Source organism: Lipomyces doorenjongii, assembly GCF_038497915.1.
Source record: "Lipomyces doorenjongii strain NRRL Y-27504 unplaced genomic scaffold V1508scaffold_29, whole genome shotgun sequence".
NCBI classification, from domain to species: Eukaryota; Fungi; Ascomycota; class Lipomycetes; order Lipomycetales; family Lipomycetaceae; genus Lipomyces; species Lipomyces doorenjongii.
In genome coordinates, this window is record NW_027118096.1 from 132,108 (window position 1) to 157,720 (window position 25,613).

General features: G+C 46.4%; 5 protein-coding genes across 5 annotated transcripts; 2 read left to right on the top strand and 3 right to left on the bottom strand.

Annotated features, from left to right (window-relative positions):
* Positions 1–354: 354 nt before the first annotated feature.
* Positions 355–1,477, top strand: V1508DRAFT_404664 (uncharacterized protein; the record flags this gene model as incomplete). The annotated part of the gene is made up of 5 exons (XM_066938643.1): positions 355–371; positions 537–606; positions 628–999; positions 1,036–1,285; positions 1,350–1,477. The coding sequence occupies 5 exons, from the start codon at positions 355–357 to the stop codon at positions 1,475–1,477; spliced, it is 837 nt and encodes a 278-aa protein (XP_066795444.1).
* Positions 1,478–1,747: 270 nt separating this feature from the next.
* Positions 1,748–3,642, bottom strand: V1508DRAFT_418666 (peptidase S8/S53 domain-containing protein). Its single transcript, XM_066940492.1, has 2 exons — positions 3,175–3,642; positions 1,748–3,065 (listed from the first exon to the last, which is right to left on the bottom strand). Exons 1-2 carry the CDS (start codon positions 3,544–3,546, stop codon positions 2,088–2,090), a joined length of 1,350 nt encoding a protein of 449 aa, XP_066795445.1. The 5' UTR covers positions 3,547–3,642; the 3' UTR covers positions 1,748–2,087.
* A 1,633-nt stretch (positions 3,643–5,275) lies between these two features.
* V1508DRAFT_397895 (uncharacterized protein) lies at positions 5,276–8,791 on the bottom strand (the record flags this gene model as incomplete). The annotated part of the gene is made up of 2 exons (XM_066938180.1): positions 5,276–7,824; positions 7,876–8,791. 2 exons carry the CDS (start codon positions 8,789–8,791, stop codon positions 5,276–5,278), a joined length of 3,465 nt encoding a protein of 1,154 aa, XP_066795446.1.
* A 1,367-nt stretch (positions 8,792–10,158) lies between these two features.
* On the bottom strand, positions 10,159–12,709 carry V1508DRAFT_397896 (uncharacterized protein; the record flags this gene model as incomplete). The annotated part of the gene is made up of 4 exons (XM_066938181.1): positions 10,159–11,789; positions 11,847–12,498; positions 12,555–12,578; positions 12,647–12,709. 4 exons carry the CDS (start codon positions 12,707–12,709, stop codon positions 10,159–10,161), a joined length of 2,370 nt encoding a protein of 789 aa, XP_066795447.1.
* Positions 12,710–14,400: 1,691 nt separating this feature from the next.
* Positions 14,401–16,257, top strand: V1508DRAFT_371515 (60Kd inner membrane protein-domain-containing protein). Its single transcript, XM_066937489.1, has 3 exons — positions 14,401–14,763; positions 14,813–15,679; positions 15,729–16,257. The coding sequence occupies exons 1-3, from the start codon at positions 14,707–14,709 to the stop codon at positions 16,050–16,052; spliced, it is 1,248 nt and encodes a 415-aa protein (XP_066795448.1). The 5' UTR covers positions 14,401–14,706; the 3' UTR covers positions 16,053–16,257.
* The last annotated feature ends 9,356 nt before the right edge of the window (positions 16,258–25,613 follow it).

Consider the following 25,613-nt stretch of genomic DNA (forward strand, 5'->3'; position numbering starts at 1 on the left):
GACTTCAACTGCAAAATCCATTGAGAAATTACGGGACGAAGGTTACATATACCGCGTTAAAGTGGCTGTGGACAACACTCTCGAGGGTTGTTCTTTTGCAAGCCTGATGATGTTCACAAGGCACGTGCAAATGGTAATTATCGATGCTACATACAAAAAAAATAGGTTCCGCTTGCCACTGGTGAACATTGTCACAGTGGACAATAACTTACGCACGGTGAGGATAGCATTGTGCTTTGTGACCAGCGAGCAAACCAGTTCCTACATCTGGGTTATGCAGCAACTGAGTGAGTAAAATTGTATTTTAATACATATTATCATACTAATTTCGGACAGAAGAAATTATTTTCCCAGATGAACCGCCAGCTGTGGTTATAACTGACGCAGACAGGGCCCTCATGACGGCCCTCTAAGAGGTGTTCCCGACCACCATCAACCAGCTCTGCCGATGGCACATAGAACAGAACATCCTGAAAAATTGCCGAAAACATTTCCAGAGCTTTGAAGTATTTGATGACTTTATGAAATCTATTAAGCAAATCGCGAGCTCGATTGAAAGCGGAGATCAGGAGAAGGAGTTGGAGGAAAACGTTCCCCACTGAAGCTGTTAACTATTTTCTCAATCAGTGGTGCGTAGACGGGCAATGTGAACGATGGGCAGAACGATATATATGCAAGCATCCAAGCTTTGGGATTAGCACCACTTCCCGAGTGGAAGGAAGTCACGGTGCATTGAAGCGTGCATTAACCTCCTCTTCTGGAACGCTCTATGTTGCCGCCAAGAAAATAAACCACAGTGGTATTGAGCGGTCTCAACAGCTCAGTGTCATCAGTTCGAATGAGAACCTGTTTGTACGATTAGAGATCAGAAACCAGGTTGAGACTGCGTTGTTGTGTACCGCGATATCCCGATCGGCGCTGGAGCTGGTGTATGCAGAATTTATGAAGAAATTGCACCATCAGGAAGAGGACGGCGCGATTGACGAATGCAGCTGTACAGTTAGGAGTCGTTATCTTTTGCCATGCTCACATTAGATACAGCTTGGCTTGCCTCTTGACGTGACACACCTTTATCCTCGCTGGAGAGTTCAGCCGAAATTATCTGCTCTAAACATCACTCCGCAGCATCTCCAACCTGACGTGCTCTCTGTCCTTAAGGACCCACAGAGTGCGCCTCCGAGAAAGGGTCGTCCTAGCGGAACGCGGAGATTCCAGACGTCAGCTGAGATCATCCAAAAAGTTGCCCACCGACAAGAGAAAGTGAGGCGCTGTGGATCTTGCCACGGTCGGACACAACCGGCGCAAGTGTCCTAAATTATTGAACCAGCACTCATCGTCGCAAAGAACAGCTGAACGTGTATTAACACAGACGACCAATACTATTGAAGAAATGGCAGAAAACGATACGGTTGACGATACCGGTCTGGAAGATGATGAAGCTTTTCACAACCTGGACGAAGATGATGCTTATTCTTGAGGCAATGTGGGCCGACGCACTGGCGCTCCTGTAATCTAATCATGCCACAGAGCCGTGGTAATTGAGAAATGTTGGAGAAATTGAGGTTTGATTTGGCTGTTTGTGAGAGCGCATATGTAATCATTGATTCTAACATTTGGAGGGTTTGGACCTATTTGTGGCGTACAGCATTTTAATACCTTTAAGGGGCGGTGGGTACGAAAAGTCTACTCCACGCTAGTCCCAAAGAGGAATGGTTGGTAAAGGCCCCATGACTCTCCTACATAAATTGCCTGTATATACGTGTATTTATCGTGGTAGCAGTAGCAACATAATACAATGAGTACTCCAAACTAAATAACCAATGTGTCCCGTTCAAAAGAACATGTGTTGGATAATATATTATGAAACAAGCAAAGCACAAAACACATGGCAAACACAATGATTACATTAACAAACCCCCTAGCCAATAATTCCCTAAATGACCCCACTCACTCCACAATAATAAGCGAAATAAATCTCAGTATAAAGGATTCCCCACTACACGCCGCCTCTCAGTTCATTATTAACATAGAAATGAATACGAGAACTATGTCAAACCTAAAATGAACGGCAACGGTTCACTAGATATCTACTTGCCCCAGAAGTCCGACAAGTTTCCACCGGCACCGTTGAAGACCAACAAGTTAGGGGTGCCCTCAGGGATGCCAGAAAGGACATCAGCAGTGGCATAAGAAATCAAGTTCTTCTTCAGCTTAGCGGGGGTGAGAGAAGACGAGGCGTACTCGGAGTCGCTCTCCGGTTGGAGAGAAACGAAGTAAGCCAACAGACCGCAGACGTGGGGCGAGGCCATGGAAGTACCGGAGATGGTGTTGAGCGCATAGGGTGAGCCAATCCAGGTAGACTGAATGTTCAAGCCAGGACCGAAAACATCAACGCACTTGCCGTAGTTAGAGAAGTAGGCGCGCTCATCGCCGAGAGTGGAAGCTCCAACAGTCACGGCCTTTTCGGCAGAAGCAGGAGAGTATGAGCACGCATCAGCATTATCGTTACCGGCAGCAACCGCGAAGTGAATTCCGAGGTCCACAGCCGCATTGACCGCCATATCAAGAGCAGGGGACTTGCCACCACCAAGCGACATGTTGGCAACAGAACCCTTGAAGCCCTTCTTGCCAGCCTTTGATTCTTTAACATGGGACTCAGCGGCGAATTCAACACCCTTGATGACATCCGACATGGTACCAGAGCCGTTGGACTTCAGCACCTTGATAGCAACGGGCTTCGCATTCTTCGCAACACCGTACTTCTTGCCAGCGACGGTTCCAGAGCAGTGAGTGCCGTGACCGTTTCCGTCATCATCGACATCACCAGAAGGAATAGTCTTTCCCCAGACAGCACGGCCCTCGAAGTCGACGTGGTCAACGTTGATACCAGTATCAATGACATATGCCGTGACACCAGCACCGCCCTCAGAGTCGTAAAGGTACTTGTTGAAAGTGCCGAAGTTCAAGGCAGGCCGGTGAGAGACACGTGCAAGACCCCATGGGGCGTTCTTCTCAGTCTCGAGCTCAGAAGCGTAGACCATGGAGTCGCGCTCAACATACAGGACCTTATCACGATTATGTCAGCAGAAACCTTCCTAAAGTAGCATAGCGCGTGCCATCATCGAGTGGGTGACAACCACACAAACGAGTGGCGAATTAGACAAGAGCACTCACATCAGGATGTCTGCGGATCTGCTCGATAGTAGAGGCAGCAAAGCGACCGGAGTACCCCTTAAAACTGCCGGCCAAGGAATAGATGTGCTTGAGACCGTGCTCAAGACCGGATGAAAGGAACGGGTTTTCAAGATCACGCTTCTTCATGGCAGAGTCGTGTACAGATCGGACCCAGTTATGATGGGAACCGGCGGACATCTCGTTGACATGGTCCTTGAACACAATGATATAGGAGTCAGGGATGATGTGCTCGGCAGCAGTGGACGTGGTGAGAAGAGGAGCCTCAGTGGCGCCCTCAGGCTTAAAGCCCTCAGGAAGGACGAGAGCCGAAGCAATCGCAGAGAAAGTAGTGATGGCAACGATGAATTTCATGATGCTGCTGTGATGTGCGAGTGTGCAGCGATTCGTAAATATATATACTATATATACGACGGCAGAGTGGTGACGGACTTGGGATAGATGAGAGAGAGCAAAAGCGAGGAGCAGCGAGAGGAAGTAGTTGCAAGGTATCAGTGGATCGGCTCACGCTTCTGCCGTGGTTTAGGGCTGCGCCTCAACCTTTATCGCTCACCTGCCGCGCGAGCGCAAAAAAAGGGCAACACTGCCTTGGGTGCGCCATAAAGGTCATGTCGCTGAGGACTATGTGCCAGATAGCGACATCTTAGTGTGTGACATCTCGCCCCCGCCGATGCGTCATGCAAAGAGTAATCAACGGTGCCGCCAACTGTCCTTTCTCTGTGGCATATCCGTCGCAGAGCATTATACATTCGCGAGATTATCTCCGTCCTCGTGCATCTGTTTCCGCCGCCTAAAAACAACGCTGCATTTATGCCATATGAGTGCCGAGCTATGCAATGCTGTGCGGCTTTCGTCATTCGCAAACGCGTCTCGAAGGACCAGGCCAAGATTCGACAACAGTCAATACCGAAGCCTATGTGTTTCAAGTACTATTATCAACCGCATCACAGTGACCGTGAGTGATACGTGTCTTCACCAATATGGACGCCGTTGAGGCGCGTCTTGCCAAGCTTGAGCACTTGCTTGCGCTTGCACGAACATCGGCTGGTTTGACGCCGGTTGAAGTCCCAGAAACGTCAGTTATGGATCATCTTGTCCTTCTCTTTCGATCGCTTGAAACTTTAGTCCAGGAGCACAGTATTCTCCAAAAGTACCTTGCATTAGGCACGTCTTTCTAGGCATTGGTCGATGGCCGAGCTGAGTCTAACTAATTCTGATTGCAGATCCGAGTCATTTTGAAGATAAACAGGGTGATCGGTCAACGGACGTTGTGTACGCACCACACAAAACTACGATTGGTCTTGCACACTCGAACGAGATCGCCTACCTCTCTGCCGCGTTACCGACTATTTCAGCATTAGCAGAAACTACGCTCGATTCCAAGCATGCGTGGATCCCGTCCGCGGCCCAATCATCCGAAGTGTATGGAATTCAATTACGTTTGGTCGCCGCCGAACGAGATGTTGCCACAATTGTTGTCCGATCTGTAGCATTATTCGAACGTCTGCTCGCTCGCTCTGTAGCCGGTTCCAATCAAGCTTGGGCTGAGATTGAGGATCGGCTAGGAGCCATAGACACTAGCATTCGTAGAATGGAGACCTCACTAGTTGAACGTCAACGGTGACCGTAATATCTACTAGAACCTGTAAATAGAAATAATTATATATACTTCACTATGTACTAAAAGAAACTCACAAACAACGAAAAACAAAATGGAGAACACATGATACACAATGACGCAGCTACAAAACAAACAATCCTTCAAACGAAATTCAGTGAAATTTTTTCAATCAATCCGGTCATGCAAATGGTAATAATAAGTACAAGAAGAATATAAATAAGCTCTAAACAAAGAAACCCTCAGTTGTAAATACGAATGCACAAAACTTAATAAAAGACCCCGCATTCCAATAATGCAAAGTGTTCTTAATTCAAACGCAAAACAAACCACACAAAAACAAAAAATGAAATTGATGATATATCAATGTCTAAACTAGCCCAACGCGATGCTATCTGAACGGTATGACTATTTGTACGGATCTTGTTAGTATCAGTTTAGGACATATGTACATTATCCGGTGCCTCATCCACCTTTTATGGGCTCCGCTGAAATCAGCATTGAACCCACACTGTCTTCCTTCTTGATGTTCTTTTTCTTGCGAGATCTCTTTGAAGTCGAGGTAGTCCACTGATTTTGCTTGACGGTAACACTATCGCTGCTGCTGCCAACCCTTCCATCCGCTATCGAGGAGTCTCGGGGTTTGGATGAACCAGCCACGTTCGACGCCGCCGCCGCTGCAGAATAAGACATTCCCCCCTTTTTCACGGGCACGGGTACAGTAGCGGACGGAAGAGGCATACGTGCGGCAAGATAGCCATTGTGGTTAGCAGCAAGAGTACCACCACTGACAGCCCAAATTTCGTCTTCCTCGTGTTGAAGGTTCCTAGGCGTACGATTCTGGCCACGCATCCCGCTCGTTCTATTCAATTGATTCTTTCCAAACTCAGCTAGCGACGAATCCAATGGTTCCGCAGTTCCGCTGTAGCGGACATTTCCGATAACATATGCTGACAGCTCTGGGCTGGCAGGTCTGGCTATCGACGCAGATACGCGCTGATCCATTAAAACATCTGCATAAGACTTCGACCCTGACCGGCTGCTGGCGAGCTCCTGCGAGTGACTGTCCTCCATTAAGCCAATTGACCGCGGTACCCGAGACGATAAGTCCCCATTGACAATAACTGGACCACTGGGTTCCCGGCGACTGTTTGCTTCCTCTTCACTCTCTGTAGAATAAGACCGCGAGGACGTCGACTTTGTTGATACAGATAGTGGCCCTGGAAGCGGAGTTGACGCCAGCATTGATGCTGGTGGCGAGGTATGTCCAGGACGACCCATTCCTTGCATTCGATCCACCAACTCCTTCTGAGCAACAAACGTAGTACCCTCGCTATCCGTTGTCATGCCTCCGTCTTCATCATCTCCGACCATGATAGCAACCTCATCTGAGTGACCAATATGTAATGAGGACAGCTCAAGATCGTAATCATCTCCTGCGTCGTTCACCAAGTCATCCAGTCGACAATCAGATGGTGTTATCGGCGGATAAGCATGTGGAGCAACATCGGGCGAGATATCCGACAAATCAGAACCACTCTCCGACGACTGCGGCAGATATTCAGAGCGCGATCTGGTAGGTACATTTCCATTAGTATTCTGATATGCGTACCCTTTGTTTCGTTTGCTTTCTTGACGTTGTGAGTGTGAATACCTGGCATCAGGATTCTGCTGCATATGATATTGGTCTTCAGTTACATTCTGGGAATTGTGGTGATTACGCTGGCGTGTCGATTGCCGACTGGGCGACAATGACCGTGCTCTACCAGACCTTGTCTCGCTAACCACTGAGCCAGACTGATTGATAGCTTCGGTGGGCTGTGCATCCTCATAGGCCGGCTGGTAATACAGCGGGAATCTAGGACTAGCAAAGTATGGCGGAAAAATATAGCCAAACTGAGCACTGGCAGCGCTATTCAATGGCTTCGTTCCCTCGTTGGCACTTGAGGCGTCCGCACTGGACGTGTTTCCCGCCTTAGCTATGGGCGCAAGCGACGCAATGGTGATAGGGTAGCCCTCGGGACTGACGGAATATATCGGCATCATGCTATACTCCGCAGGGAGTTTGTAAATGGGAGGAGGATAAACACCCCCTGGGGCCATGCTTTTGCCTTGGTACGTCCCATTGCTTCCCTTCCGTTGCGACTGCGACCGGTAAAATCCTCGTCGAGATATTCCTCGTCCTCCGATACTTCTAGTACTGCTTCCCGAGCTCGACACGCTTCGTGTGATTCGTCTACCAGTACCATTACCCATGATAAGTCCAAGCTCATTTTCTCCTATGGCATGTGAATTATCATCTTGAGGAAATTCGAATCTCTTCACACATTTGCCCAAACTGGCTTCGCTGGATAGTATTCCATATGCCCGTCGAAATTCTTGCAATATTCCTTTGGCTGATATATCATCTACTGTGTTTCCGAGGTTGCGAGATGTAACAAGTGGCTCCTCGATGCAGAAACGATTATTTTGTAGAGTGTCCCAACCCTTATCAGATTTTGATAATAATCGTCCGTGACGAACGGAGACAACATGACGGTCGTAATCAAAGTCATATGCGTACCATTTGAAAAATTCGAACAACAGCTGCCCAATTGACTCCGTATTAGCCTCTCCATAGCCCGCAAAGCGCTCAATATCATCGCAAAATGAGATATCTACGCCGTTAACAACTTTCTCTGGCCGTGACCCGGAGCCAATGTGATGCAGAACCGGAAGAATTGGTGGAGTTCGAAGTTGAAGGAAATTGATAATTAAGCATATCCATGAATATGATGAGAGCGTACCACCACCAGCCGCATCATTGAGCTCACGCTGCTTAGTCCAATGTTTGATAATCATTGCCAGCGGACGAACCCGGCAATCGATCTGAACATATGTCTTGATCATCTTCGTATTCTCGAGGGCGAGAGTATTGTTGACGTTCATATCGCAAGCAACGTCATATTCTGGATCCCATATCTTCACAATCGGCACCTTAGCACCTGGTACGCAAATAACACGCTCCATTTTGTCTAGCACAAAATTAGCCATAATGTCCTCGACCAACAATATTCAAGACATACGATTTGCCCAAAATCTTGCCAGCATACAGGTGTTCTCCAACCTTGTCCACGGAGTTGATATGCACACATCCACATCGGAATCATTAGAACATAGTAAGTTCTCTGTACTTCCAAATGGATGTACGCGGATATCGTGTCCTGGCCACTCTTCATTCAATAGTCGTTCCAATTTTGCAATGAACTTTCGCCGTCGACACGCACTCTCGTCGCTAGGTAACAGCTCGCTGAACAACTTGAGTGTATCTGTCGTCAGCATCGCCTCGCCTTCGACCGATAATGTTTCTTTTGTCATCGACCCTGGCATTGGAGGAAGCGGATTTGTTCCCAATGAATAAGGTATTCGCCTCCGCGCATTTATCAGCGCCGTCTCATACTGGCAATTGGAAAAGTTGAATCCATCACTGCCGTACGACTTCGGTTGCGTAATATGAGTGAACTCGTTCGTAGAAGTGTAGTTTGTGGGCGACGGACTGCGAGAAAGTCCGCAGCTGGAAGACTGAATCACTGACGTCGGCGAGGATGACATCCCTCGACGCGGAAGTATAGCTCTGCTGGAGACCGATGATAGTATGGAATGACTAGAGAACGTACACGAGCTAGCGGCTGGAGTCATAGTAAAGCCTTTGAAATACCCGCCACTATGACCTTGCCGACCACACGCTCCCAATATTGGCGTCGATGGCGCTGATCGGCTAATGCATCCTTGCGAGAGAGTGTGCCGTCGCTGAGACATTGGTTCTTGGAGGTGATGCTGCTGGACATAATTAATCGACATATTACTGCTAAGATGGCCCGGAGATCTCGTTGACGTAGCAGAGTCCGCGTCGGCAATTTGGTCGGTTGCGATAGCTGCGGTTTCCCTTTGGGTCCGTACGCTTGCGATTGTCGCTCTGTTGCTTTTCTCAAGATCGGGCATCTCTACTGCGGGTAGTCACAGCGTATACTGGTGAGAGTAGAACAAAAATAATCCTTTCGGCCGGAAACGAAGAACTTTTAGATCAGCGACAACCACCACCGCCGCAGAAACAGCGAGCAATACAAAATATTATGCAGACTGATGGTCTTAATACCAAAGTTCGAGTTTATACACAAGAAGTAGATGAGGCGTTTGTGAGCACTGACTGATATGTAGGCGTGGACTGATACGCAGGTCAGTAAGAATGGACAAATGAAGATCGTGCGTTCGTAAAGTCGGTTTCTCAAATACTGATGAGTGTGGGTGAGCACTGATGAACACGTTACAGTACTGAAGATTCCAAAAATTTAATGTCGGAGGACCGTATCTGATGACGCAGGGACCCGCCTATAAGATCTGGCACCTGTCAGCTCGATGGTGCTGTTAAATATGGCTAGACCCCGGCTCCAGATCGCGCTACTATCCCAGGCAGAATGCGAATAACTTCCCGTGTAATATGGTTCTCTGCTTGCCAAGGGCGAAGCACGCCTTGACCGAGCTAGAACAGACGTGGAAGAAGCGTGCCAGATCAATAAGCAAGGGTCATGGGCGCAGGTAGACTCTTTATGTGAACGAATACTTACGATTACTGCCAATTCAAACGCGCGAGGAAGCAATAGAAGTCGAGGATTAGACAGGTCCCAGGCTGGTAGACGCGAGCAATTGGCGATAGACGGCAGGTCAGTAGAGCAGACACGGGTTCTTTGAGTCACAGGTCGAGAAAAGGTAGCGGGAGGACAAGATATTGCAAGTATTGGTTCAAGTCAGAGCGCAGAGGCCGATTTCTAACTCTCAAAAGTTCCACTCAGCGCGCCGAACTGTGCCTCGTTCAGAGCAAGGTCCGCAGGAACAAAATGTCCCGGCAGGGTAACCTCCCTAAGGTAACCTCCCTGGCACGTGCCTTACCCGGGTTACATTTGGATCGATCCCAAAAATATTCGACGTCGCATGTTGTAGAATGTCTGTATAAGCAGCTAGAATTAAATTATAATTTACAGCTCTAACGAAATACAGGTTGCGCCGGCAGACTCGCGATGAGCAGCCACTAGTGTAAGACCATCCGATGGCGATATGTATGCTTGTCGCGAGCCCACTTCAATAACAAATAATATATTATCAATACCAATCTCACAATCACCTCATTTTGATGACTAGACAACTAAGTGACTAAATTCCAGGGCATAAGCGCTCAGTGCTGGTCAATAACAATTACACGTAAACCCAATGCGCCAGCCAATCTATCCCCTGCCCACATAAACACTATTTATTCCAAACGATTATCCAAATTCAGTCGTCAGTATTGCTTACATACCTACAGCCTTTCAATTTCAGTGTTGTCGTGAAATGCTCCGGAGAAAATCAGCAACAACATCAATCTCGCCATCTTCAGTCACTGGCGGACTACGAGTAGCCTCCAATAGTGCATCTGTATCCATCCAATTCATACCACTGGTGGTGATATCGTCAGACAAAAACTCCTGCCATGAAAGGAGGATCGTCTGCCGCGCTGCCTCGGAATATGATTCAGTGTCGCAAGATCCCGGAGTGGTGGTGTTTCCAGTAATAGGGCTCGCAACCTGTGAAAGGCTAGTAGACGGCCCAAAGAGTGTAGAATACTCCGGGGACCGCGAGACAATTTCACTGCGGGTCTGAGCTAACTGCCATTTTCTCTGGCCAATGATTTCGGTAGCTACGTCCGTGAACTCGTGGGCCAACCCTGACAATCTCTGGAGAACTCCGCTTCCACTCGCTTCTTTGTTCAGTTTTTCCAGCTCCCACGTAATGCACTGCAATGACGACAAATCTGTCTCGTCCAGGTCGACCCCTGAACCGTTATCAGCTATAGCATTGAAAACACCAAAGAAGGGCGCAAAGGGCTGGAACACCAACGCCCAGGAAGTAGTCACGTGGCGTTGTAGTTCGTTCGGCTGGTCATCCAAAATCTGTTTGAACAAATGAAGGGCCTGACGCGAGACTCTGACATAAATTTCCCTCGATTTTGGGGATACTGACGCGTGAACTCGGTGAATCATCGTCAGGCAGACGCAGTGTAGGTAGTGAATCTCTGTAGCCAGACTGTCTGCAAGCTTCTGGCATTCCGGACCACCGCTGTTCCTGACTCCTTCAATCCAAGTCAAATTATTGTTCAACAAAGTGTCAGCCTCATTGTGCAACTTAGTTACTACTTCACCTCGCCTGCGTGTCCGTTCTATAGAACCTTCGGGACCCAAACTGGCCAGTTCGGCCTCCGCAGCCGCAGAGTAGAGTCGTATGTAAATCGCATCGTACATGAATGCAATTTCAATGGACTGCCGGTACTTCCCATAGCCAAGGGTTGCAGGATCTGCAGCCGTATATGCCTTCTGTTGGGGTACTGGGACTGAGCAATCGCGTGTCAAAAAACTTGGCGATCTTCCGAACGTCAACGACATCACCTTATCAACGACAAAGCACGACCAGAATAGACGTAACCGCTCACTGTCTGCGTCTGCGCTCTCGCCATAGACAATACCCGCATCAATTCCACCAGAAATCTCAGGATCATACACTTTCATATCGTTGGACTGACGATGAAGACCCAGGTCGAGACAATGACGAGACGCATGAGATATGATAGTCCAGCACAAGCCGGGATTGTATATCTGCTTAGCGGAGATCGCAGCAATGAACAGGACTTGGATGTTAAGAAGAGAGGGGACAAACAGCACCCGTGCATCGCGTAAAATGAGGAAGATGTTCCGGAATAGAATGTTTTCGATAGGTATGCCGTCGATGACTTTCTCGAAATATGGGAACTCCGCATGCTGTAAGGATTGGATCATCATATAACTTGCGCAGGCCAAATTCTGGACGAAATACTTGTCGTCATAGAAGTTATCACCGCAAATATCATCGCGAATGACTTTGGCAAGCGATAGATGTAGCACAGGATGGATGGAAATCACGTTGTTTATAAAGTCTGCGTTGGTTTATCAAATTAGATCCCATCATATTGAAATCATAAGTGTATACTCACAGTCAAGCAGCTCCAAGCAATGCTTCTTCTCGGGCAGCCAAGGGCGGTGAGAATCAATAGCCAGTGTGTCAGCAACCTCCTCGGACAGACCAACAGTTGTCTTTTCAGCCAACTCGCTCGACCAACTCAGTAACGAGCGATCGCACTCGCCATGTGCAGCTCCATTGGACACCACTCGATTTCGCGCATCCATTGACATGGAGAGTAGTGACGATGTTCCTAGATGACGTAACTGATCATGGACCTTGGCAACTAGGGACGCGCTAGCATTCTCGACCTGGACCGTAGACGAGGGCTTGCCCGTACTTGACAGCGTCAGCTGGGGATTAAGGGTCTTAAAGTGATTGGCACGGTCCAACTGGGCTTGCTGTTGCTGATCCAGCAGGGAGCTCAATTGCTCGAGGTGGTACTCAATTGCACATAGCCTACCCTTGGTTGCCTGGTCAAAGTGCGCTTCTGCGTAATCATTTTGTTGAGGGGTTGCCGGGGCAATCGCGGCTGCACCGCAGTCAAGCACCTTTGGATGCTTGCCTAGATTGTTAACGGCCTCGTCATGGCAGATTCTACGTTTCCGCTTCTTGCGTGCAGAATAGACGCAGACGACGTCTCTCAAAGTGCATTGGAGACAAGGCTCTTTGCGGTCGCATTTGATCTAGATAAAGGTTAGTAATTCTTCCCGACGTAATACAAAATTACAGAGAGACTGACCTTTCTTGATCTGCAACAGTCGCACTGGAGTGGACAGAGATAAATTAGCCATTAACTGCAGGGAGTTGCAAAAAAACAGGAGCAGAACATACAGCCCTAGACGAGGAGTTCTCGGCAAGAGAGGTAGCATTGGGGTCGAGCGATGAGATGGTCATCATGGCCACGCCGCCTCGGAGGGTATGTACAAGGACGAATGGCCGCGGAGTTGACACAGAGCCGCGTTATATTACACAAGGAAGACCGCGATAATTAAGAGTCACTGAAGGTATGAGTATCAAGGCGCTGTATACTATTACGGACATGAGGCGGCGGGGGGAGCGAACCAGACTCGTTACTCGTTCGATGAGTCTTCCAAAGGCCGCGGAGTTTTAGCCAGTCGATGATGTCTGCGGCGGCGCCGCACAACTTTAGTCTCGCTGGTTAAGTTAAGAAATGGAACCGTGTAGAACAGTCAGGCACATCAGGCCAGACATAGTATCAACGGTGCATTTGTCGGATTGGTCGGCAATCCGGCTGTAAGTATGGTGATATCACTGATATGACTTAATTCAATCCTGTCAACATAAACCGAATTTCAGTAAGGAATCAGCATGATTTTCTTTGCCGACTACTCAAAAAAAGCATGCATATACTTTACACAATGCCATTAATTACGTGACAAATCTTTGCGGAATGCCATTCCAGTGACTTGATGTAGTCTCTGACTCTCTCACTCTGCCTGATCCATTTACTGGGATAGGCCGCCATATTCATCAATCTCTTTTAGAGATATTTTGCCACCAAGTTCCGGTAACAGAATATTATCCCAAAGAGGCAACCCTAGCCCTAAAGTAGTTTCTTGCGGCGATTTTCTAAAACAAATATTTTGTAAGATACATTCAAACTTCCGTAGCTGTTAGGTTAAGGTTTAATTAATGTCAAACTCTCTGGCGGCGTTGAGTAGGCAAGGTGGTAGCCGGCCTTATGGTTGGCCTTAGTTCAAAATGCCTGTCACTCTTCGTCAACGCCAAAAACAAGCCACATTGACTGCTGATGCATCCTGTATAGTAACAATAGGTGTTGTCAAATTTATACTCTCTTGCCTTGCAACACATTGTGTCGCTGTGTCCGTCGAAGATGCTTATGCGACAACTTGCATACCGGAGAGGTTGGTGGTCTATGGCGAGGGACTTTATGGCGAGGGACTTTGGACGGTTACAGTTTTATCTGCCTCCGTGACAAGAGATGTAGTTTTTCATTTTGTGCATCTCTAGAATGAGACTTTGTTTGACCAGAGACTCTTTTGCGTTCATGTGGACAAGAAGTGCGGCTATTTAAATATTTCGGTCTTATAGACAGCACGTTTATACCAACCAGGCGTCCGACCGAGAAACCAAAGGCTTGTGGTATAAGTATGATCATGACTTTATGACATTAGTGTAACTGCCAAGTTTGCAGCAAGAACATGGGCGACTGGGGAGGGCGAGAACAGAGAAAATCCGTTGCCAGAAGACTCTTTCTTGATCCAAACTTACTTGCCTAGGACGACTTGTAAACAAGCTTCTCGATGCAGACTTTCTCCGCAGACGAGTTACTTGATGGCGAGGACCCCACGCAAAACGTATTAAAAATTGGCGACCACCACGTGTATCAGAGGTGAACGTCAGCAGCAGTTCTAAGAGAAGAGAGGTTATCTGCTTTGTAAAGAGGCACATGCACTTTAACATGTAGTGGTACAAGATTGAAAGGTAACATCAAGGTTTGAGCTAGTCCAAAGTAAGGATATGTTTATTGCCTAAAGTGGGATAAGTAAGGGTACTCCCAGAAATTCCTTAACGTAAGACTGCTAATTCCTAAGTAGGCCGTGCGCTTGGCGGTGCTGACCTAATAGGTAATTTTTGTTAAGGAACTTTTAAGGAACTTAGTGGCAAAACGTCTCTTTACTATTAATTAAACCGTCTTCAATCTGGTCCGTTTTTGTGACAAACTCGTTGCTTAAAATTGTTCCAATGTTTGTTAGCACCGAGTCCGGGTAACATATCGGATACCCGCGCATCGGAAAGCTTAACTTACCGGTTTCTTACACCGAACTTGACATTATACTAAGCTTGATAATATTTATTGGTGACGCTGTAGATTGCGATTGCGACTGTGGCTTAATTCGTTGCCAAAAATGTATACCGCTGGCAGCCAAATCCTTTCAATATCTCTGAGAGCCAGTCGCGGTCTGGTATGCATTTCTCATGTCTGTATGATTTGTTCACTAATTATATTATTAGGGTGCTTCCCGTTCACTAAGTCGGTCACTGAATGGAGGTCTAGTTCGGTCGCATTCATGGCATATACAGCTCCCAGGTTTACTAAATGAGCCACTCAGCGTGAGGTTGTTCTCGTTCGGACGTACTCCTCCAAGCTCAGATTTGGACCAGAACCAATCTGCATTAGCGAACACTTCTCCCTCAGATATGCTACCTTCATGGAAGCCTAATGGAGTATCAGAATTTGTTGAAGATGTTCCTCAACCAACTCCTGAAGCTTATAATACCGACTTAAGCAATGTGGCAATCACGGAACCTGGGCCTGAAACCGATGTTTTACAAACTGTCGTAACCTACGCAGGTCACAGTAGTAGTGATCATATTGGATATTTAGAATCTATCGGGCTAGCAAAATCATGGATTTGGCCCGGAGATGTTTGCCAGCATTTGTTGGAGTACTTTCACGTATACACCGGCCTGCCGTGGTGGGGCACTATTATCGGGGCAAGTTTAGCTGTGCGAGTGTTGACACTCCCGTTGTATTTGAAGTCGTCAGATATGACTGCGCGTGCGGCTATTGCCAACCCTATCATTAATGAGATGACGATGGAGCTTCTTAAGTCGGGGCAGGTACCGATGGGAGAAATTCAGAAGAGGCGAAAAGAGGTGCTCAGAGAGCATGGAGTAGATACGAGGTGGATGCTGGCGCCACTGTTATTGAATCTGTTTTTTGGCATGGGATTTTTCTTTGGACTCGAGCGTATGGCCCATGCGGATATGCCTGATCTGAAGACTCAGGGCGCGTATTGGTTTGAAGATTTGACGAAGAAAGATCCCTACTTGGTGTTAAGTGTAATTCCTGCAATTTTGTTTATGATTTTGTTTAAGGTTAGTGATGCTCTGTGATCTGCGCAGATGATAGCTAATTAGTGCCTAGGGCGGCGGGGAGACAGGAGTACAGTCGATGAGCCCTAAGATGGTGAAAATCTTCATGGCGTTACCTTTCATTTCGATCTTGTTCACTATGAATCTTCCGACTGCAGTGTTACTGAATTTCACGGCGTCATCGCTTGTAGGTGCTATCCAGGCAACAGTACTGAAATCACCTGCATTTCGGCGAATGGCAGGTCTAACACCGATTGTGAAACGAAAACCGACAAGTGCCGAAAGTACGGAGTCGATGCGGAAGCAGATGCAGGCGATGGTGGATGCGCTCAAGAAAGCTGCAGAAGAAGAGGCGAAAAAGAATAAGAAGTTGTAGATTTGTATAGTACCATAAATTGAATGGATCATAAGCTAATTGGACATGAGTATGACATTGGCCTTCTTCGATTGGGTCAAAGATGGGTTTTAGTAGCTTCATCGTCACAGAAACATGTATATAGTTTTGTTTGAGTTATGCCGTTTTCAAAATTTTGTGACCTAAATATGACGTAGCTCCAAGCTGATGGCTTCGTCCCTTGCAAGCACTACCTTTGGCCCCCGTGCACCGGCGCTTTTTGTCATGTTTTCTCGATTACCTGTCCCCCCAACGCTATCCACGTTCGGAGCCAGCGGTTCGGCTATTTGATTAGGAGACGCATACGGATCGTCCTAGCCTATTGCCTACATCAGCTCGAGCCGGGATGGCTCGCAAAATTTCTCTTTGCCAGGAACAGGCGTGCGTTGCTTGATGTTATCGAGAATGTGAAGCCTACCGTACCACCACTTGCTTTTGTTTCTGCATTATTGCTTGACACAAATCTTGTTTAGAAACCTGGAGTATGGCGAACAGAGCTTCGGGCGATGTCGCCGCCATTCGACAGAAATTTAACCAATGGTCAACATTCCCATGCGCACTGACACGACCCGTCCGGCGGATATGAAGTGGGCCAAGGAGATAAATTGAATGCGCAGAGAGTCCTTGGATATGGCCGATTTGAGCGAGGACGTCCTCGACCTCTGGGAGGGACTGGTGATACGGGCACCAGAGACGAAGATATTGGCGCAGCGCCGCAACTCTGGCGCTAGCTCGGATCACCAACTACGACTCCCCTGTCAGTAGAATAGGACTGAAAATATCGGGATCATCCCTAGGAAAACGTAACCTGCAGTCGATGGCACAAGAAGCTGGGACGTCTTGCAGCGACGTGCACGGAGCCTTTGGGGGAATAATGGATGCCTTCCCGTAGCACGAGAATAAGCAGATTCACAGACGAAATTCGCAAAATCGCCGACCTTCGCACTGAATCCTTGCTTCGTAACGACAAGATCTGTGAATTAGGGAGTCTGGCCGCGCGAAACTATCTACGGAAGTCACTCAATGACTGGCGATTTGTGGCCGCTGTCGCTAATGTGGTAAATGTCGCCAATGGAGGCTGAGGGCCACATACGGAAAGAGGAGCCAAAAGTTCAGCGTTGGCTGATTACTGATTTGTTGAACGGGTAGGGTAGTCTCGCACCACTGCGAGCTGATTCTGTTTATTTTACGAGCTGGCTCTCTAGCTCTTCCTGGACTTGAGACGTCCTTTTGTTCGTCACGGTCGCGTTCTGTCTTTTCTCCTTACCTCCTACCCTCTTACATCCTGTTTCCTGCACAGCTACCTCTATCTTTTGAGCCTATGTCTGACGAAGACACTGACGACTTGATCGACTTGATCGCTAAAACAGAGGATTTAGCAGCAAACCGGTTAGAGTTGCGGTCTCCCTTAACTGGCGGAAGAACCATTTCGCTCATACCTGTCAACTACTTACAGGAGCATGATCGAGCCGGTCGTGCTCTGTGCCAACAACTTGGGGATGACACGGTGGTGTTGTCGAAGTAAGCGATTTACAGGGAGACAGCTTTACCGGGACTGGGTGAATTTGCTGGATATAATGAAAATTGATAATAGCGCTGTTGTAGTCTCATACGGGCATGCGTTTAAGAATCCACGCTAGTCTATTAAAATAAAACCAGTGGAGCACAGTCTGAGATGGCGCTACAGTCGAATCCTTGCTCTTTGTATTGCAAGGCACCGGCATTTCAACAAAAGCAAAGCTGGAAGAATGTGTGTAGAATCAATAACTTGCGTGATAAGTCGATAACAGTTGCAAGTAACTCAACTTGCTAGATGCTTGATGATTGCTTGACCAAAGAGGCAAATCGAGGAGTATATTCTATTGCAAAATCGGATCCCTCGTTTGCTTGTCTGATGTCCGGCACCATTTGCAGCAAGTACATAAAACGATCAACAAAATTTAACGAGTTCGCGTTGCTTGTATCCGGTTGTACACCACAAGTTAGCTTCACACTGAGCATCTATTATGAGCGCTCAGGCCTTCTGGTGGACGCCGCTGAATAAATGTAACGAAGAATTTTCACGCCTGAACCCGAATATTGCTGCTGCCGTTGCCGCATGATTGTGTTGTGTTAAGTACCGAAAGTAATATACCCCCTTATACAGACGACTCGGACCCTACTACGCAGCAGTAATGCTGAATCCTCGTGTTAAAATCATGGGTTGTTACGGAGAGAGTGCTGAAGATGGTAAGTTTATTGTGAAGGTAGAGGAAGAGCTTCATGTGATTTTGCCTCTCAAGTAGAGCAGCGGCCACTATAATCATCACTAAGACGACAACTTAAGAGGACAGGATGTTGCAAGACTACAGCCCCGAAGAGAGCAGCGTTATATGATGTAGATCACTACTTTTATAACAACGAACGTATTGCGGTTGCAGGAGTGTAACCACGAAAGAAAAGGGCTGGCTCTGCTACTGGTCCATCAGGGAGAGTTTCCTGGATCGTGTCACCAACACACGAAACTCTTGCGATAATCCCATAACATCGGAAGTTGCTGTTGTGAGGGTGTTTAATAAAGGACGAGATTTGTTAGATCTCAGGAGGCAGTCAACGAGGAATGAGGATGCTAATGCTGATGAGAGATGGATATGAGGCTGGGGATAAGCGGTCGTTGGAGGCTTGACGGCAAGACATGGAAGAGGATTTTATAGTTCATCAAGCTGATCGGAATTTAGCTGTGATATGTGCTAGAAGTGGGAATTCAATGTCGGCCGAAGTGGGTTGACATAGTCATTATGTTAAGGACTAAACACGAAGAGTGACGAAGAATTTGTAAAGTGTGCTCTCTGTAACTCATAAATATCTATGCTGAAGGCTTTTGCACTGATGTGCACTTTACTGACTAATTACCTCTTACTTAGTCTTACTGTCTCAGAGCCGAATTCTTGCCTCGATGATGAAGATCATGTGGAATCTCGGAGATACGGTAATAATATTTACCCTCAATATCTTACATCGGCATCGCCTGCAGTTCTTGTAGCTTATTTTCCGACGACGGCCATACTTCACGACTTCTTCGAATAACATATTTCCACAATTGCAGACATTATTTCGCATTCCTTCCATATGGGTTCCTATTTCGACTGAATTTTCAGATACTTTACAGACGAATTCAAAGCTGATGAATACGACAGCATGCCCCTAAATGCATCAGTATCGGTGTCATTAGCTGGGAGAGGAATTTTGTGTCTACTAAAAGACGCCTGGATAAGTGAGTGGTCATATCCGAATCTGCAGCCTAATTGCCCAAAACCAATTGCCTCTCTGTTCTGATTAAAATGGCCTTCTCGATGAGATTTTCTGGCCAGGCTCTGAAATTAGATTTCACACGGTTGACAGTTGCCTCGTGCACATCGCATCAAGTATGGTGCTCACTGGTGAGACCTCAAACACTTGACACAAAAGAGCAAGTACCCATCCGTTGTAGTATTGGATTCTGTGTTTCCACATCGCCTGCTGTTTTGGCCGGCAAGTACAATCCATAAACAGATCCAAATCCATTCTCTATCTAGCGTTGGATGCTGTTTGCACACCAACGACGGCATACCGCTGCAGGTCGGCCGTCTTAGGCCACAGAGTTCTTGTCTTCATGACTTCTAGTAGAATTTTATTTCGAAAACACTCATGGAAATTCAAATACGTCCTGCAAAGAAAAGGTGCAAAACCAGTCCCAACGCCACCAGCATCAAGACATACGGGTACGCTTGCCGATGGACGGACACGGTCGTGCATAACTTTAGTGCGGCATTCCATGCATGTCGGAATGCGCAATCTAATGCCTAATTACGTAAAGATGAATGTCTTCGCATAAGAGAAATCACGTAGCATCTGCCACGGGCTCTTATTTGGGGCAAGGACACCAGGGGGACTGACATAAAGTGGGTTCTTGCTAGCCTTGAATGACCGCAATAGCGCGACGATAATTGCTATCACAAAGGATCATCCTTTGTTCTTGATCAGAGCATTGTTGTCGTACCTGTCGTTCGTTACGCCTTCTGTATCTTGTAAGGCATAATATATCACATGTGACTTAATTCGGAGTCGGAACTACCAGAAGGACAAAACAACTATGATGATATGCCTTGTTTCTCGTCCGGTGATGATCAGTCTCCTTCACTATTGTACCTGTACGTTTTATAATGCGAAACACCAATCGGTCACTTTCAATGTATATGTGACATATCAAATATGCCACAATGTGTTCTGTGTCCTGAAGGGCTTATCAAATGTAAGTACATGGTACCGGTAACCAGATTCATTGTCTTAACAATGAATGATACATGCTATTCTTTGATTGTTGGAAATCGATGAATCAAATCCTCAGTCAGCAATGGAGAGATCGATCAAGTGGAGACCTCTGTAGGAACGGGCAACGACAAGATGTGCACAAGACTAAGAATGGCTTCCCACTCATTCATGTTATACACTACATCCAATCCCAGAATCATGGATACGACGCAGCACTGATCCTTTACATATGATCACACCGTTGAAGATATGTGTGGAGAGAATCTAATCACCATGCAGTTGCTCGACATGTGGATCCGGGAGCTCGCATCTGTTATTCCTAGGAAGGGATGACTTTCTGAGTGAGTCAAGTACCATTAAGCAAACCCGATATTGAGTGAATGCTTTCGCAATTAAAGGTTTCTATACGCTATAGAATAAGTTACGAAATGCGCAGCTTGCTTGACAAAGACATTTCTGCAGCAAGGAAGGTTGTCGCGAGTTCACTAAGACTTAAAAAGATTCTGCTTATATCAAACACATAGTCGTAAGATGTGCGGTCTTTAACAAATAGAAGTGGCAGCATGAGTCTGTAAAATACTCAAACTGACTGGGGGCAGATCCTATGCGAAACCTGTATCTTATCTCTCCATTCTTCTTTCCCCAGTTTATGTCCGAATCTAATATCAATGTCATCTTGTGAAATGAAAGATAACATTGACTTCATTTTGTATCTAATGGACTTACAGATATAGTGAAATTGACATATTCAGCCACCCTGTATCAAGAAACTTGCATGGTACCTCAAAGATCGTAACCAGCCTAGTTCTCGGATGACCTCATCGTACTCTTTTTACAACAGTTTTCTGCTGATGCGTGCTTCGGTATTACGCTGCGGCAATTAGGAGAATAATTAAACACCTTCCTGCCGGCGCGGAGACGATTAGTTAGACACGCGTCGTGTTCGCGTCCTCCGAACGACTGCCATGTGGGTAACAGAGAGCTATACATCATTCCTATGGATTACTACTCTTATTCACAGTAAGTGTCTATTGGAGAGACTTTGGAAAACGTCATCGAATTTCCGTGGGTTTAAGGCACTTTCTCACAGCCCTCCCTGGACAGGCAAGTGTGGAGGTTAAGGAATTCCCGCAGTACGTGCGCTAACAGTAAACCCGACTCAGGATAGCTCAACCGTTGGCGGTACAGACGTGCTACAATCTCACACTTCTACAAGTGCTCGTCGCGTCTACTTACAGACTACAATCACACTGATCTCAATGGTCAATTCGTTTCGCATAAACCAAGTAGCTTGTCTTCCGAGTCCAGGTGATATTTCGAAGTCCACATCGTAAGCTCGAATATTCTAGTCACGCGTCTACTCGAGCATACGATATTCAGAAAGTCAAAGGAACTAGTTAAATGAGTAGTGGTATTTCACCGGCGCCGAAGCTCCCACTTATTCTACACCCTCTATGTCTTTTCACAATGTCAAACTAGAGTCAAGCTCAACCATTTTTACACTACCAACCATTTCAATGAGTCATTTCCTACTCATTCGGTCTTTGCTAACTTCGGGGTGTGAGCACTCAATTAGCAGACACCCTTTCGGATGGGATTAGCACGTACCTTAAGCCAGCTACTAAACTGACCGGAAGTAAGTAACTTACTTTGAGAGTTGAGCACAAGTGCATTAATTATTGTTAATTGTGGAAATAGGGCTGGACACGATACGATATTGCCGGATTTTGCGTATCGCTATCGCATATCGTATCGCTCGCCAGAAAAGATAGCAATATTATCGCCCTATTTTATCCCCCGATTGGCGATAATGCTCAAAGATAAATACCGAGATTAATGTAACCCTATTAATAATAGGGTTTAAGGTTTAACAAGGAGGGCAGAGGAGGACTTATTAAATATGCTCTTAGTAACCCACAAATATCTATCCTGGGGACTCTGTTAGTTTACTATTTACTTAGTCTTTCTGTCTCAGGCCGCTTTCATTACCGTGACGAGGATCACCGAAACCTCGGCGGCATGACACGATATTCAACATCAATATCGTATATCGTGTCTCGGAACTCCTAATTTGAAAGTTAAGGCGGTAGGGACCTGTCTCAAGATAACTCAGAACTTTGTATCCTATACTGGGTCATATAACAGTATAATATCAACAAACAAACAAATTTTTATACGTATGATTAAGTTATCCTTTAATTTTTGTGCCTCACCGCCCCTTTTGAAATTATTACCATATATGATATCACGTGATTCGTATGCTCCCGGGACCAACACCTGCACGAAACGACTTAACTGCCCTGCAGAGGCTCGGTCGCCACTGTGAAATATGGCTTCGCCATAATATATTAAGAAGCACATAGTTCCTAGACAACGAATATTCGTGAAGAGTCGCTGAAAAAGTTCATAGTAAACCGTCCTCGCTCACACCAAAAGTCAACCCATTGCCTGCAACAATGTTAAGCCATGGTATTTGGACCACCTTGCCTTGAAAGATAGCCGTTGGTGGTGGAGTCTACGCCAGCTTCGAGAACACCTTCTCTTTCGGCGGACATGACAACCTTTGTGGTTCCGATAAGACTGTTTCGTCGAAGTTATAGATATTATTGTCAGCAATCTAATAGGTCTGAATGGCTTTGAAAGGCCTGAATAGAATTCGTCCTTCCTTACTTGCATCGGCTAAACCCGTTGAAGCAACAGACACGTAAAAAATGAAGACGTGATCCGCTCGCTCGGTTGATCCACTGTATTGCCAATCACATTATATGGAATTCAGTTAACTCAATAAGAAGCGATGACAATCTGGGAGTAAACGTGATATTCACACTTGCATATTTGAGAAGTTCACACTGTACATACACATACTAGTTCTGCTCATTTTATGACGCAGCACATACATTTTGCACAAAGATATTAACAGGGATTGCCTTGTTAACTGCAAGTGGAGCGGCAAGAGCTCAATGTTGAAATCTGACACCTTCGGTGGCCGATTTGTAATTTGTAAAGCATCTTTTGGATTGGTCAGTGCATATATTATTTGGAACACGACATCACAGAGAGCGGGAATCCCGCTGATCTCAATCCAATTGTTTGTAAAGAAAGTGCTGTCGAAGAGTTCGAGTTTTGGGAACGCGCTCGCATTGGACGGCAAATTCCATCTAGAGCCAAATATTGGCGAGAGACCAATAACGACCAAGTACAATGATGGCAAGATGAAAAGAAAAAGGACGAGAAATTGTTTAAAGGGAAGTAATTGAGGTCAGTCTTAAAGTTTCAGCAGTCATTCTTGCTTTTGGTTGTTGCACTCACTATTTCTTGGCCAATAGAAGTTCGGAGGCCGGACAAGGACGTTGGAATATGGTTTTTTTTCGGAACCGTTATAGTCAGCATCACAAGTCATAAATGATGTAGGAATTTCGCGCTTTCTTATTGGCGTTGACCAGTGCCCTGCAGTGTAAGTTGGTCATTTAAATTACCGCCTGATGGATTGTAAATTCTGCGGACTTCTTCACCTGATCAACTGGGACATTCGTTGGACTTGGCGGGCTCACTGTGTTGGCGCCTTAGATAGTTTTAATTTTTGCTGTCGTACTCGGACTATAGTCTTTGGCGTGTCAGACACAATCGCTCGAGATCCTTGATGCTGAGCGGATTAGGTATGACGACTAAGCGACAGGCGACTAAATAACTGACTGGGTCATACAAAACGGGGCCCAGTTGCTCTATTATTTACATTGAGTATTTGAGGAGACCATGTTTCTCGTTTCGCAATTTATTGTGCAACGCGTATAACATGATCCAGCGGATCACCTCTTCTTTTCGCAACGTCCTAGCCATACCCAATGGATCCAAGGAACGAAGAATAAATTCTCAGAGCAGCAATTCAGGCCCAAAAATGAACCCGAAATCTCATGCAACTTATTAGATGTCTCCTTCACTATACTCATCACTTCTCTAAACTGGCGCAGGTCACGACGCGATTATATCACACTGACTCGAAAACTCACTGAAATAGCAGAGGAAGTGCTTCTAGAATGGTGAGTTACGACGCATAAGCGGATACTTCCTCCTAGAGTTACGGAAGTGCAAAATGGCAAATTTATTTCTTGTCAAGTGTGTTGAATCAACTTCTCACAAAGAGAAATAGTGCATAATAGTAGAAATCCCGAGTTGAAGTCACAAATACTCCCGAAGATATGACAATCAACACACAAAAAGCGAGAATCCCGAGATTACCACAAAATGGTTCGATCTCGTACTGAAACGAATGGGATAGCTATAACTTTGACGAAACAGTCTTAAACTGTGTAAGACGGCGATCGCACTGTGAGCCTACCAAGCCCAACGAATGTCGCAAGTTTATCAAATGAAGAAGTCCGCAGAATTAGCAATCTAGTGACTGTGACCAATTCCCGCAACTGCAGGGCACTCACTGTACAACGTCAAAAAGAAAGCGCGAGACCTAGATCATTTAAGCCTTACTATGTTGACCGGTACAGAAGGTCAACGCATACACCACGCCAGGAAGAAATTGTCCAGCGACAGACGCAATGAATAGGCGATCGGCGCTTTGCAAAGAGATTGGACATTCCCGTACGTGTAAGCCGGATAAAGAACAATTTTATTGCCTATAAAGTTATAACGTGTATCTTCGCTGTGGATTGCTATTAGAAAAATATATAGAACGGTGGGTTTTAGTGATCCAGGCATTGTGTTGATCCGCTGGCGAGAATGCCAAACACGGTATTATGATAGATAACTTTAAATATGCGCAGTGAAATTTTGATAAAACACAAGCTGAAAACAACGCACAACTGAACCAAGACGATGCTGCCAAGGGGAGTAATCTGATATCAATCAATTCGAGGCTATCAGGAAGCCTGCGATGTGATTTGTATTTCTTAGTGGCAAACGTCGCAGTCTTACTATTGTATATTTGCCATGCCATGCGAGCAAAATGGCGGACGCGCTGGACCGGAGTCTGACAAAATGCGTCAAACCTTGCCTTCAACGTAAGCGTAGGAATAGTCGCACTCAGCCCGTGCTTGTCTCTTGGCCTGGCCCCAAAGGCCTTCTATGACCCCCATTCGCAATGAATCTACGGATATATTGAGAACAGGTGCCCACGCAATCTAACAGCAATCTCAAGGACGGTTGCGATAGAAAGTCGGCTTGCTGAGGTAACACGTGAGTTGCATTACATCGTCTGAGACATTTCGGCCGCCTACGTCTGACACAGCCGGGGGGGGGGGG